We start from the raw sequence: 14,366 nt of genomic DNA, 5'->3' as shown, positions 1-14,366 counted from the left end.
CTTCATGAGATAAACCTGGACGGCAGCCTGGAACTACTGTTCTGTCTCTGTGCTGAGGTGAGGAGGTGGCAGATGCTTTTTAAAGAAATAATCACAGTTATCTATCAAAACACAAAACACCATGCTCTCTTTTCCAAGTGTTTCCCACTACTTTGGATTCACTTGGTCTTGTCTGAAGGAGAATCTGACTGCTCAGTCCGCTGACTGCTGTTGTTTGTGGGTATTCGTGACATATCAGAAGCAGTGGTGCCCTTGGAAATGTTCCATAGGTGTGGCCAGAGGGAGCCACTGAAAATCTTGAGGTGGGAAAACCAAAAGCCATAACTGAATTTGAGGAAGCTGATTATGCTGTTATTTCCCAGTCGGAAAATTTTAACTGCAACGCCTCTGAAGTCTGATTTCCGACTTGGAAAATCACGGAAATAACCTCAACTACCCTAACCTCAAAATCCAAGATGGCTGCTCTGCGCATCAACAGTGATGGGAGCTGTAGTGACACACTGTTTATTAGCATTCATTTCAGTCATTCATTCACTTTCCATAGCTGCCTATCCTGTTGGGGGGTCGGTCCATATTGACATGATGACATCACACAGTTGCTGCAGATTTGTCGGCTGCACATCCATGATGAGAATCTCCCGTTCCAGCACATCCCAAAGGTGCTCTATTGGACTGAGATCTGGTGACTGTGGAGGCCATTGGAGTACAGTGAACTCATTGTCATGTTTGAGATGATGTGAGCTTTGTGACATGGTGCGTTATCCTGCTGGAAGTAGCCATCAGAAGATGGGTACACTGTGGTCATAAAGGGATGGACACGCTCAGCAACAATACTCAGGTAGGCTGTGGTGTTTAAACCATGCTCAGTTGGTACTAAGAAAATCTCCCCCACACCATTACACCAGCAGCAGCAGCCTGAAGCGTTGATACAAGGCAGGATGGATCCATGCTTCCATCTGAATGTGGTTTTTCCAATCTTCAATTGTCCAGTTTTGGTGAGAAAACCCGTGTGAACTGTAGCCTCAGTTTCCTGTTGTTAGCTGACAGGAGTGGCACCTGGTGTGGTCTTCTGCTGCTGTAGCCCATCTGCTTCAAGGTTGGACAAGGTGTTGTTGCGTCAGAGATGCTCTTCTGCACACCTTGGTTGGAACCAGTGTTTATTTGACTTCCTGTTGCCTTTCTATCATCTTGAACCAGTCTGGCCATTCTCCTCTGACCTCTGGCATCAACAAGGCATTTTGGCTCACTGGATATTTGCTCTTTTTGGGACCATCCTCTGTAAACCCTAGAGATGGTTGTGCTGATGCTCCGTTTGAACTTCAGCAGCTCGTCTTCACCGTGTCTACATGACTAAATGTGTTGAGTTGCTGCCACGTGATTGGCTGATTTGTGTTAACGAGCAGTTGAACAGGTGTACCTAATAAAGTGTATGTTTTATTTTCAATATTTCTATATCTTCAGTACTAATTTAAACACTGAAGCATAATACACATTCTATTTTTTATTTTAATGTACATTTTTATTTCTATTTTATTTTATTTATTTTATTGCTTAATATTTACATACTTCAATCTCATACTCTATTCTTTATATCGGAGCAACTGTAATGAATCACCAGTAAAGTATTTCTGATTCTGAATCTGAATTATTATGATTTTTTTTAAAATAAATTTTCCTGATTATAATTTTATTTTTTTTTTAAATAATTTCTTGCAATTGTTTTGATTCATTTCTTCTGTCGTTGCACATTTACTTCTTCCCATATTTTCTGACAGTGATGAAGCCAGTCTGGTTTCAAATGGCTAAATAAAGAATGTTACAAAAATGAAAATTAAAAAAAAAAAAAGACTTTCTCAGCCAGTTAGCTCCTAATAAAATCAGGTAATCAATGCTCAAAAAATAAAAAATAAATATTAATACATATTGACTGAACTTTTCTAGAGTATGAAAGTAATTCTTAACTTAATACTTAACTTACCTTAAGTGGTGTTTCCCTTTAAATACAAATGAATAAGTGAAATTCATGAAATTCTTTCTTAGCATTGAAGCTAACACGATTATAAGAGCTTAAAAAGACAGCAGGGTATTATCATCATCACCATTATTATTTACCATGACCAGACAAGCTGACCCGCAACATAATCCGTCTCCATGGGAACGCTCTTAATACGGAAGCTCGCTTGGATAACAGGAGGCTGAAACGCGAAGGGGGCAGGAGCAGCAGGAGCAGCAGGAGGCCGTGGCTGGACAATGACTGACGTGGAAAGTGAAAGGAGTGACTGAGTAACAAACTTCGGGGGAGAAAGAAAGTCCGAGGAGCCAAATCCACCTCCTGAGTGTGTGTGTTTCACCGGACACGGCACCATGAGTCTGGACAAAGCAGAGCTGTGTGATTCTCTGTTAACCTGGGTAAGTTTGATGTTAGCGAGGTGTCCTAGCGAGGCTAACCGCCGGCTAACAGGTGACAGCAGGTGTTAGCAGGCGATATAACAGAGGAGGCAGCGTTAGTTTTGTACGTGAAGTCGTCGGTTAGTCGATAACTAGCTGCTTTAATCACTTGGTAAGTAAATATATTAGCAGTTGTTAGCTACAAAAGTTGTGTCTGACGCTAACTGTCGCTAGCTAGCCAAGCTAACTAGCTAGGTAAACACCTTGGAAGTTTGCTCCTGGTGGACTGTGTGAGCTTGTTATCAGTTACAGGCTGATAGCCGTGTCACTAAACAAACTCAAATAACTTAGTGTAAGCTGAGAGACTTATATCAGGTTATCCAACATGGTAACTTATTTAGACCAGGGAAATCCACCTGTTTGGCTCTGCTCCACACACAGGCAAGTGTAGCACTAATCTGAGACACCCACTAATATTAACAGCTTTCTAAGTATGGCTGCAGCCCCCTACAACTGCCTAGCATCTGACATTTAAGTAGTGTAAAGAAAGACTGGGTGGGTTTAGACAAAATCCCTGATAGTTTTGTAACATTCAGACCACTTTAATGTTGATTTACTGCAGGTACTAAGTCCCCTTTAATCCCCAAACAATTACAAATCCAATTTTAATGCTCCAGAAGAGAGATATAAGAGTCATTAATAGAGCTGATTATCAAGAACTAACCAGCAAATTATTTATAAACTCACATATTCCCAATTTAAAGATTTGGTGGACCTAAAAACTGCACAATTAATGTGTAAAGTAGGAAAATAAGATGCTTCCAGACTGTTTCCACAAGTTTTTCCAAATTAAACCGAGGAAATTGTATGTTTGCATACATAGATGTCCAATATGCCGAAATATAACAACTTTTTTGGCTGATAACTGATACCGACATTTTTTCCTCACCTTATTTTATTCATCATCAAGTCTCTGTATTGGAATAAACATCATATTATACATGCGTACTCTTAAAAGTACTCTTATGGCTCTTATTGTGATGGCTTTTCCACACAGAGGCAAGTGTAGCATTGAACTAAGACAACTAATATTACCAGCCAGTATGGCTGCAACCCCCTACAACTGCCTAGCATCTGACATTTAAGTGGTGTAAAGAAAGACTGGGTGGGTTTAGACAAAATTCCTGTTTTTTTCCTGCATTATTTGACAGTTCTGTAATGTTCAGACCACTATAATGCTTTATTTACTGTAGGTACTAAGTCCCGTTTAATCCCAAAACAATTACAAATCCAATTTTAATGTTCCAGAAGAGAGCCCTTAGAGTCATAAATAGAGCTGATTATCAAGAACCAGTCAGCAAATTATTAATTAACTCACATGCTCCAAACTTAGAGATTTGGTGGACTTAAAAACTGTAAAACAAGATGCTTCCAGACTCTGCCCAGAAGTTGTTTCAAATTAAAGTGAGTCACAATGAACTAAAAGGAACTTGTATGTTTGCAAAAACAAAGATTAGAACAAATGCAAAATACGAATGCATGATATTGGATTTTTGTTGACATCCATTATGCCAGTATATTAGTTTAGTTAATTAGGATACCCATTAGCTACTGCATTGTGGCAGCTATTCTTCCCATCTTCCACAACTGTACATTTGTGACGGTGTACAAAAGAATTAGCAATTTTCACTTAACAAAATAACAGCCCTAGACTAAAACATTGACACAGACAAACAAGACAGCTCCTGGTGATAGTTATTAAGATATATGCTTTTCCATGATTTCATTTGGTGAGTAACCTCCATTTTGGGGCTAAATTTTGCTCCGATGATGTGATGATGCTCCTTTATTGAAATGTTAGACCCAGTATTTACATAATACACATTCACATTTGCATTAAAATGAATAGTTCCCAGGAAAACTATATTTTTACCATGCATTAAGTTCATTACAGTGTATGACTCATACCATATAGGTCACCTTTTCTTGTAGTCTCCTTTGGAAAACATGTAAATATGATTAGCATACTAGCAGAAAACAGTCACCAATTAAATGTCCCTGCACCACAAACAAAGACAGACCCTTATTTGACATCTTATTTGGCCGATAACCGATATCAATATATCCATTTTTTCCCTACATAATTTTAGTGATCATCAAGTCTCTTCTGTCGTGAAATTAACATCATATTATGCATCTTACTGTGGCAGCCCACCAGCAGATGAACATGTGAAATACAATGCTTTTCAGCGTATGTAATGTTCATTCATTGTCCAAAATAAGAAAAAGCATGTCGGCCATCTCTGATATTTCATGTTAAAGCCGATACTGGCTGATATCGATGACATGCTGATATTATCGTGTGTCCTTCATGTAAAATAAAGATGTATAACAGTCAAATCAGTTCATTTGTGGGATAATTTTGAAAGGAATTATAAATGTCTGAAACATTATGAGATGATTGATAAATATAAAACTGAGTTATGAATGCTTTTGTGTGTATATGAGTATTTGTTTGGGACTTTGGGCATATATATTTATATGTATAATATACATATATTTTGTTTTGATTGTTTCTTTCATTTTAATTGTATACGTCTTAAAGAGAACAGTACAACAAATTCTTTATAAGCTAAGGCTTCAGTCTTCACCTTTTGGTGGGACACTACTTCAAAAGTCATGAATTATTATTGTTATTATATTTTTCTTGTGTGTATTTGAGTTGTATAAGTTGGACAATGGCCAAAATAAACAAAACTATGCCAAATTAGTAACATTAAAGCTGTTCCTAATCAATAGCTCCTTTGCCAGAAAAAATGAATAAATAAATTAACTATAATTATTTACAACAACAGCCTAAAGGAGTTCATGCTTGTGGAGTTTTTTGTTTTTTAACACACACCGACAGATTACTCACATTCATCAAAATGTTTGAGTCTGTTTTAGCTTTGGGTAAAAGTTAAATAAAGTATGTCTGTGCATCAAATGTATAATTTCATCCATTTCTTAATTTATCAACATTAATTCTCAATGTCTTCATTCTCAGTTGCAGACATTTCAGGTGCCGTCATGCAACAGCAAGCAGGACCTAACAAGTGGAGTGGCCATCGCACACGTGCTGCACAGAATGTAAGAGCACATATATAAGAAGCTCCAGTATTTATTTATAGTTGTTTTGTTGTCTTGATTATCTAAGTGCACAGCATGAACTCAGAGGAAAGAGCTGGTAGAAATTCATTCAGAGCCTGCTCACTGAGATTTGCTTATCTGTGTGGTTTGCAGTGAATTGCCCTTTGAATTGCACACGGCCACTATCTATGCAAAATGTAAACCATTTAAAGACAGTCTAGATTTGTGAGGTCAGCTTTATTGAAGACATAGGTGTCATTTTATCTGTCCGGGCATGGTGACCTTTTGGAGCTTGTGGTGGGACATTTGTGCTCATGTGCACACAGACAAATAGACAGCGTAACAGTTTGTCAATCAAATCTTTAGTTTAATGTCACTTTAAAGTTCCTCTCCACGCAAAAATGTGTTTTTCATCTGTGTATGTCCTCTGAAATGTCTGAGCTTGGCTATAATGACTTGTCTCTTTGCAAAGTTTGTCTCTAGAGAGGTGCTTTGCTAAAATATGAGATTTAAACGCATGCCAGGAAAACTAGATTAGTTACGTCACTAACATGAAAGCCAGCCGCTGTTTAATATGGAAAAAGCATATTGAAGGAGAAACACACTTTGACACAAAACTAGCAAGAGTGTGCACTTTTTTGGTGCAAAGCAAACCCTGGAGCTTCGTTCCACTATCTACCAAAAACTCCATCACAACAGATATTTTTGTCTAACGCTGTGTCAGGCACGACCAGTTAGCCTACAAGCTAACAAGCTATCAAACCATTCTAATATGACTGCTATTGGCCGATTTTAGTGCACAATAGACTCTTTATCTGAGTCTGGGTTTGACTGAGGCTCAGACATGTATGGCTAAATCTCTCTGATGTTCCCTATAATGCTAACACTAGCCATCTTGACGCACAACACTCTTTTACCAATCAACCTGTAGCCATATATACGTAGATGCCGCATTGTCCGCATCAGCCTGTTGCTGTGATACGTCAGTGTCGCTGCCATATTGGAGGGGGCAAGACTTGCTTTTAAACATAAATTTTTGTGGTTAAAAAGCACTATATTTTATATTTCTCTACTGATTTCAGTGAGTTGTTTTAATAGTCAAGGGTTTGTGATCTACATTAGTCTGAGTGGGCGGAAGTTTGCTGCATAGATCAGCCTCTCATTGGGTGGAATGAGCCACCTGCTGAAGTCCCGCCCTACCACCTCCGGCTGCAGTTTTCAACACGTCCTTTACTAACTTTTGCGGTGTTTGATCTTGCAGGGATGTAGCCATTTTTCTGCCATGGTTCGTGTCCTGTAGGCGATATTTTTTTGAGCGTGTTACACCAAAACCTGTTTCCCCCGGCAATATTTTTGCAAGCACACCGTTGCTGTGGCACCGCCCAGAACGATTGTGATTGGTTGAAAGAAATAAAAAAAGCCGGGGCGTTTTTTTCTCCAATCTTAAAGTGAGAGTCGGCGCAGCCAGACCTTTCTTTTCTTGAGAAAGGTCTGGTGAGCGAGACTAGATCTACATAGAATAACACGTTTAATCTCCACTTGCTTAGAAGCTTGATGTTTACGCCAAAATCGCAGCTGGACAGTCGAGAGGAGTGAGTGAAGTAAATTACTTACATGATGTTGAATAATTTATTGTCATATAGGGGTGTGATGATCCATCGATCTGGATCGATATATTGGTTCAATGATCAGCGATACAAAGTCATCGATGAGTGAAAACATCGATCTGTATCGTGGTCTTCTGGCTACGCTTTATTTTGAAAACCTGTGTTGCTGTCAAACAGTGGCAGGCAGATGGCGAGCAGCTGAGAGAAAGATGATGAGGATAACATTATTGACTCAGGAATAAATCGGGAGCATGGAAGTATTTTGAATTTCGGAGAAAAACAAAGGGGGTCGACAGACAAACGCATGCCGTACATAAACAATGCTGTTAAAGCTAAAATACAGCCTATCGTTACCTGCCTGGAGGGCATCTCACTTTGCTAACTTCTCACTACAGCAGCATTAGCTGCTCTGTTTCAACAATGTTCGGCTAATTTATGCAGCGTAAACATGCTTAGGCTAATAATGAGCGACAAGCTAAAAAAACTGTTTTGTCTATGAACTTTGACAGTTGTTACTGAGCTCATTTAGACACTTCTGTTAATGTTTGTAATGTTTGTTTGGAGAAGTTTGCCTTTTGGGTTTTAAGGCTGACAGTCCTGAAGTTTTATGAAAAAGATCATATGGAAAATGTGAAAATCTTTGAGCTATATAATGTATGTTTACAATGGTTCCTGTCTGCTCTAAATGAGTAGGAAACGAGGGCTCTAATGTTGGCATGCAAAGTTTCGCTGGCAGTCAGAAACAAACATCTATAATCTGTTCTCCATTTGACCCTTACCTATTCTTGTGTCCTTTCTAAAATGAGCAGTGGTGGAAGTTGCTATATTCTGTTACGATGAAAGAGTTGATGAAAAGCAGAGAGCGTTATACATAAATTCAGCTCACGCCTAACACCGATACCCATTCCCATGCGGAATTTCCTCCATGGGGTGTCCAGGCTCAGCCTTAAGCCTAGTTCACGTTACACGATTTTCACCCCGATTTTGTGTCACGGAGACTGTCGTAATCTTTTGAGTGTTCATACCTGGCGACGTGTGTTTCTGTCAGCGGGAGTCTCGCCAACTGCGTTACAACCTGTGTGTGCACACCACAAGATTTCTCCACAGAGCCCTCGCTGACAGAGCCCCAGATAACGCAGTGACGTCACCAAACTACGTTTTTTTTTAACTTGGAGATGACACATTGTAAAGGCATGGATATTCTTTCCAGTGTTGAATCAGATCTGCCTCCAGGGCCTGGGTCCAAACACAACGTGCTGCCTGTGATCCTGTGGACGCCGCCATTGTTGTTGTTGCTTGCCAGCTTGTCAGCAAGCAAGCCCAAATAAGCAACTCCACTTTAGAAACAAGCCCAAAGTCGCAGCTAATAAGTGGACCTGGCAACCCTGCGGCTTGTCCTCCTCACATTTCGACTTGCTCGTAGGCTTGTTCACACATAAGGACTCGTCGTGGCAGACTATCTGCTGACTCACCTCCGATCCAAGGTGGCTCTCAAGATATCTCTAAGATAGGTATAAGGAGCTCGAAGTAGAGCCGCTGCTCAGTCAAGTCTATGTTTCCATATCTGTGGGTCAACCTACCGCAAGTAGCTGATAGGCGGGAAGGAGACCAGATCCAGAGTTTCTCAATGAGGGAGAAGGAGTAGATCTGCTTCCAGCCTCTTTGCAGTTTGTTTTGGAGTTAGGAAAACAGTGTTAACCCAAATATTAGCATTAGTATTTTCATATACTTTAAAACGTGCCTGGAGGGGGACATAAACTTAGAACCCGAAGCTTGACTGCTTCTTGAGTTATCTCACAACAACAATATTATTCCCACGAGTCACGAGACTGTTGTACTCAAATGTTACAGAGCTTAACAGAACAGAAACACGGGGCCTCATCGCCCTGTGGCCCTCTGTCAATCATGATGCCCACAGATGTGTCGTCCTTGTCCTCACTGGAGTTCTCTTGTCTCCTCATTAACAGAGACCCCTCTTGGTTTAATGAGACATGGCTCGGCAGAATCAAGGAGGAGAGCGGGGCCAACTGGCGCCTCAAGGTAATTTGTGAAACAGTAGGATGTGACAGAAGAGCCTACGGCAGCCTAGAATGACCAAGATGTCTGATGTCTGTTTTTTAAACTTTAAACTTTTCCCTGATTAAAATAAAGATCAAGATTGTGACCTTGATCTGTTTTTATCTTTCAGGTCAGCAACTTGAAAAAGATTCTGAAGAGCATGCTGGAATATTATCACGATGTAAGAGGACATTATTATTTCTAAATTTTAGAAGCATTTAAATCCACTCAAGGCTCAATTCTAATGTCTCGCCTTACTCGTATGAACAGGTGCTCGGTCACCAGGTGTCAGATGAGCACTTGCCAGACGTGAACCTCATAGGAGAGATGGGAGACGTCACTGAACTGGGCAAGCTGGTGCAGCTCGTATTGGGCTGTGCTGTCAGCTGTGAGAAGAAACAAGGTAAAGTGTTGAGGTGCACAGAGACGTCATTATCTCTCTCTGTATCAATATTTAGATAGAAGACAGGAGGAGGTTGTGTTTTATACAGGAAGTCAAGTTAAATCAGGCAAATGTTATATTTTTTTAACCAGTGCAGTTGTTGTACCTTCCAAGTATCAAATTGATTTAAAAATGGCATATAATTAATTATGAAAAGAAATTCTACATCTTCATACTGTACTTTTTGTATCTCTTTCTCTCTTGACCAAAATACGAGGTAAAATATTTTTTCTATTTTCATTATTCGACTTTATTAATGAAAGAAATTAATAAATGCTGCTGAAACTACACTTTCTAAACTTCATTTTAATGTATAATTTTTAGGGGATCGGGAGAAATACAGCCGCCACAAAGCTTTTTTTATCTACTACGCTACACACCACCTCCTCCTTCTAATGCGCTCTCAGCTCACTGAGCACTGATTTTGTGGGGGCGATCAGAACATAGTAAAGCTGCAACAATTAATCAATTAGTTGTCTCCTATTAAATTAATTGCCAACTCATTTGATCAGTTTGAGTAATTAAGAGCAAGCAAACGGCTCTGCTTTCAGCTTTTAAAATATGAAAATTTTCTGGTTTCTTTACTACTCGAAGACAGGAAACTGAATATCCTTGGGGTTGTGGACAAAACAAGACATTTGAGGACGTCATCTTTGGCTCTGGGAAACACTGATCGACATTTTTTGACAATATTTAGACCAAACAACTAATCAATTAATCAAGAAAATAACAGACAGATTAATCAACAGTGTAAATAATCAATATTTGCAGCTCTAGAATATAATGATCACTTTTCAATAATGTAGATAGAAGACCAGAAGTGGGTGTGGTTTATGTTCAGTCACATTAACTGAGCAAATGCTGCATTTTCTAAACTACATTTTTTGGGCAATGCAGTTATTGTGCCCTCAAAACATTGACGTGATTTGATAATGGCATAAAAATAATAATGAAATATATTCCCATATCCTCATACTGTACTTTTCATATCACTCACACTCATTATTTTTCATTTTTAACTAAACTAAGTTTTATGAATTGTCTGTATGCCTATGAAATAAATGACGAGATAAATTAATGAGGGAATAAATGCATAAATAAATGTAAATATGAAGGTATTAATAAGTCAATATAGTTAATTAAATAAATATTTTTTTAAAGAATGTTTTTTAAAGGACTAGTTTGATTTATTTTGGGGGAATTTTAGGCTGTTAGCTGTTAGGTTTTTAGGTTGTTAGTGGACGCTACGTCAATATTCCATTAAACCTATAGCTAATGCATTTAGCAGGATACATCTTTAAAGGGAAATTTTGGTTCATTTCAACCTGTCTCCTATCGTCCTAAATTTGTTTCAAGTGACTAGTGACATAAAAATAATAGTTAGCATGTTAGCCGTTAGCCTAGATACAGCCGGGGCGCATAGTAGCGTCAGACCTGTTAAAACGTAAGTGAACGGGCAACCTTCAAGTGCAAAGTTAGTCCACTAAACAAGCTTTTTTTCCACAAAGACCGCCTCATATCGTTAGGATAAATGTCAGAGAACGTATAGAAAACGACATGTAAACGTGTTGTCTTACCTTACCGGTGCGCTGCCATGTTTGTTTACCATTTAGCTCTGCTTTCCAAAGCGCGACCGAAATATATCTTGCGAGAACAAGCAGCGATCTCATACCATGCCTGAAAAAAAGCTTGTTTAGTGGACTAACTTTGCACTTGAAGGTTGCCCGTTCACTTACGTTTTAACAGGTCTGATGCTACTATGCGCCCCGGCTGTACCTAGGCTAACGGCTAACATGCTAACTATTATTTTTATGTCACTAGTCACTTGAAACAAATTTAGGACGGTAGGAGACAGGTTGAAATAAACCGAAATTTCCCTTTAATGGAGGGACACCGACTGAATAGATTTTATTTTCTTTCGGCATCACAACTGAGTTTTCTAAATTTAAAGGAAATTAACACATGCAGCTAAAAACTACAGGTTCTATCGTTCATTGTGATGTAGAATTTGAGTTTGAAATAAATCCAGCTGCCGCACCAGGCTTTTGTATCCCTACTCTTGCAAATGACACTTCCTCCTCCCTAATACGCTCTCAGCATGCTGTGCGCTGTCTTGGTTCGAGCGATCAGAATATAATCTATAAGTTGTCAGATATTCATTTAATCACCAATTGATTTGATGATTGATTAATGCATTTGAATAGCTTTTGAAGGGAAAAAAGGTCAAAATTCTCTGATTCAAGCCTCTGAAACGTGAATATTTTCTGGTTTCTTCACTCCTCTATGACAGAAAACTGAATGTCTTTGAGTTGTGGACAAAACAAAATATTTGAGGACGTCATTTTGGTCTTTGGATCAACATTTTTCACCATTGTTTGACAATTTATAGATCAAACAACTAATCGATTAATTGAGAAAATAATAGATAAATTAATTGACAGTGAAAATATTTAATAGTTGCAGCTCTAAAATATAGCAATCACTTTTCAATGATGTAGTAAATGAAATGACCAAGTAGTGAAAGTCCCATGTTGCGTCTCATGGCCTTCTACAGTGATATGAATGGATTTAAAGAAATAAAAGGCACAAACGTCTTTTTTTTTTTTCCACAAATAAACATGAGCGATGTCTCTTAGAATAAATTTCCAATGCATCATTTGTGCTTTCCCAATTAATGTATACAGATTTGGGTACATCATCCCCAGTAAAGTGTGAGCTGTAAAAGGGGAAAAAATGAAAACCCCATAGATGCAGCCATCTGTGAAAATAACACACAGGATTAACTCAAAGTCAAATCACATGGTTCTTGGTTTATGTCAGTCGTGATCACCATAACTTACACTGACACATGCTTTTCTCCCCACAAGACAATTTTGCAAGTTACAACTCAGGGAGAAAACTGATCATTTGTTATTTAAACACAAGCTCGATGTGCACTGGCTCTCTGCAGATGGATGCTTGTTTGGTGTTTAGTAGAGTATTTGTGTTAATCTGTATTTGGCTGCACCTTCACAGCTCTCTGTTGTCTTCTCCTAAACACAGAGCAAATCCAGCAGATAATGACACTTGAGGAATCTGTCCAGCATGTTGTGATGACAGCTATTCAGGAGGTGAGTGAGCCTCTCGCTTATCCTCTTGGTTCTCTCTACTTTGCATTAATCCCGGCTCTTAGTCATGGTTAATTCACAATCAAAGAAATCCGGATAAGCGAAAGACTGAACAGAGTCCCAGAAACCTTACTCTGAGATATTTCAAGACTTTGTTTAGTGTTTCACTGGCACATATACAGCTGGAAAAAATAACCTGTGCAGGTTTATCAAACAAAGTTATTTAGAAAACCCAATAAATAAGGAACAGGTATTCTTCCAAAAATTTGAGCTTTACACTGACTTTGTTTTGACTGCTTTGTTTCAGCTCTTATCAAAGGAGCCTTCATCAGAACCAGGAAGCCCAGAGACCTACGGGGACTTTGACTACCAGGTGAAACAGCAACACTTTCACTCCCCCTCTGTGTGCTTGTTTTTCACTCAGCGGATCTGTTACATCCCTCTTTTGTGTTTTCCCGCACCCTTTTATTAATGTTTTCTCCCTCCTACTGTGACTGGTATAACATCTCCTCTGTCTCCTTGTTCTTTGTTTGCAGTCCAGGAAGTATTATTTTCTAAGTGAGGAGGCAGACGAGAAGGAGGACCTGAGCCAGCGCTGCCGAGACCTGGAACATCAGGTTGGTACACCAAATCGGGTTTATGTTTTACTTGGCAAACATTTCTTGAGGCCATAGACTTCCAGTCCTCGAAATTTTAGTCCTGTTTGATTTGGCATCACCTGTGGTTACTGGTGGTGACATCAAGTACATTTTAATACAACGGGACAGAGTATTCTAGGGGCAGCGAACACTCCTTAAATAGAATTACAGTCATGACCAACTGCTGTATCTGTTTACAGTGCAGCCAAACAAACTCACATTGGTTTAACAAAGAATTCAGTCAATAATTGGCCTCTCTCCATCAGACTTTGAGCAACCGCAATCTGATTTCATGCTGTAGTTTTCCACACAACAAGAGGGCAAAGATAAGTAGGTGACCTTGCTGAGAAGTTGGATGTGTGCAGCCTGTCGCCTGCCAAAGTCTGCCAAGAATTTCTGTTGTCCTGTATTGTAGACACATTTTCGAAGAGCAGTCGATGTCAGAGCTAATCTCTGTTACAACTACGTGGCACCTCCTGTGATTGCGTCACAGTAAGAACCATCCAATGTTTCCTGGGTTAAAATCTTAGGTCCTGATCACACAGAAAGCGTTTTAACAGCTGAGGGCGCCTTTTTGTAATTGTTTGTAATGAGAATGAAGATTTTTGCTCGCTGGTTTTGCATTGCAACGTGCCTCATATTTCTGCGCTCTAGGCGCTAGGTTTGTCACAGTACCAGAATTTCAGTAGTCCATACCAGTACTGGTGAATTTCCATGATTCTCGATACTCATTCGATACCCCTTGACGGCGCCACTGGCCGCGCACATGTGAGTGTTCGACAGCGACAATGTGTGTGTCAGCTTCGTCAGCAGCCAACGTGCAGCAAGTGCAGCACGATGCTGGTATATGACAGCAAAAAGACGGGGACCTTGACACTTAGGAGGCACATGACGAAGGCTTGCCATGGAAAGAAAGACGAGAGTCAGCCTTCAGCGTCCACGTTCATATCCTTAAAAAAGTCGGGTTTAAACCGGGCTCGGGCTCATAATTACAGTT

At 39.5% G+C, this 14,366-nt stretch overlaps 1 protein-coding gene across 1 annotated transcript in view; it reads left to right on the top strand.

Annotated features, from left to right (window-relative positions):
• The first annotated feature begins 2,102 nt into the window (after positions 1–2,102).
• Positions 2,103–14,366, top strand: part of hook2 (hook microtubule-tethering protein 2) — a 34,728-nt gene continuing 22,464 nt past the window's right edge. Inside the window, exons 1-8 of the mRNA XM_049560700.1 lie at positions 2,103–2,409; positions 5,435–5,517; positions 9,092–9,164; positions 9,313–9,363; positions 9,453–9,585; positions 12,667–12,734; positions 13,039–13,104; positions 13,268–13,348. Coding sequence (XP_049416657.1) covers positions 2,365–2,409; positions 5,435–5,517; positions 9,092–9,164; positions 9,313–9,363; positions 9,453–9,585; positions 12,667–12,734; positions 13,039–13,104; positions 13,268–13,348 — 600 coding nt within the window. The 5' untranslated portion in view covers positions 2,103–2,364. The remainder of the gene's footprint in view (positions 2,410–5,434; positions 5,518–9,091; positions 9,165–9,312; positions 9,364–9,452; positions 9,586–12,666; positions 12,735–13,038; positions 13,105–13,267; positions 13,349–14,366) is intronic.

The sequence above is a fragment of the Epinephelus fuscoguttatus genome, linkage group LG19 (assembly GCF_011397635.1).
Source record: "Epinephelus fuscoguttatus linkage group LG19, E.fuscoguttatus.final_Chr_v1".
In the NCBI taxonomy this organism is placed as follows: domain Eukaryota; kingdom Metazoa; phylum Chordata; class Actinopteri; order Perciformes; family Serranidae; genus Epinephelus; species Epinephelus fuscoguttatus.
The sequence above is the reverse complement of the archived record's forward strand: the minus strand, read 5'-3'. Positions and strand labels throughout refer to the sequence as shown.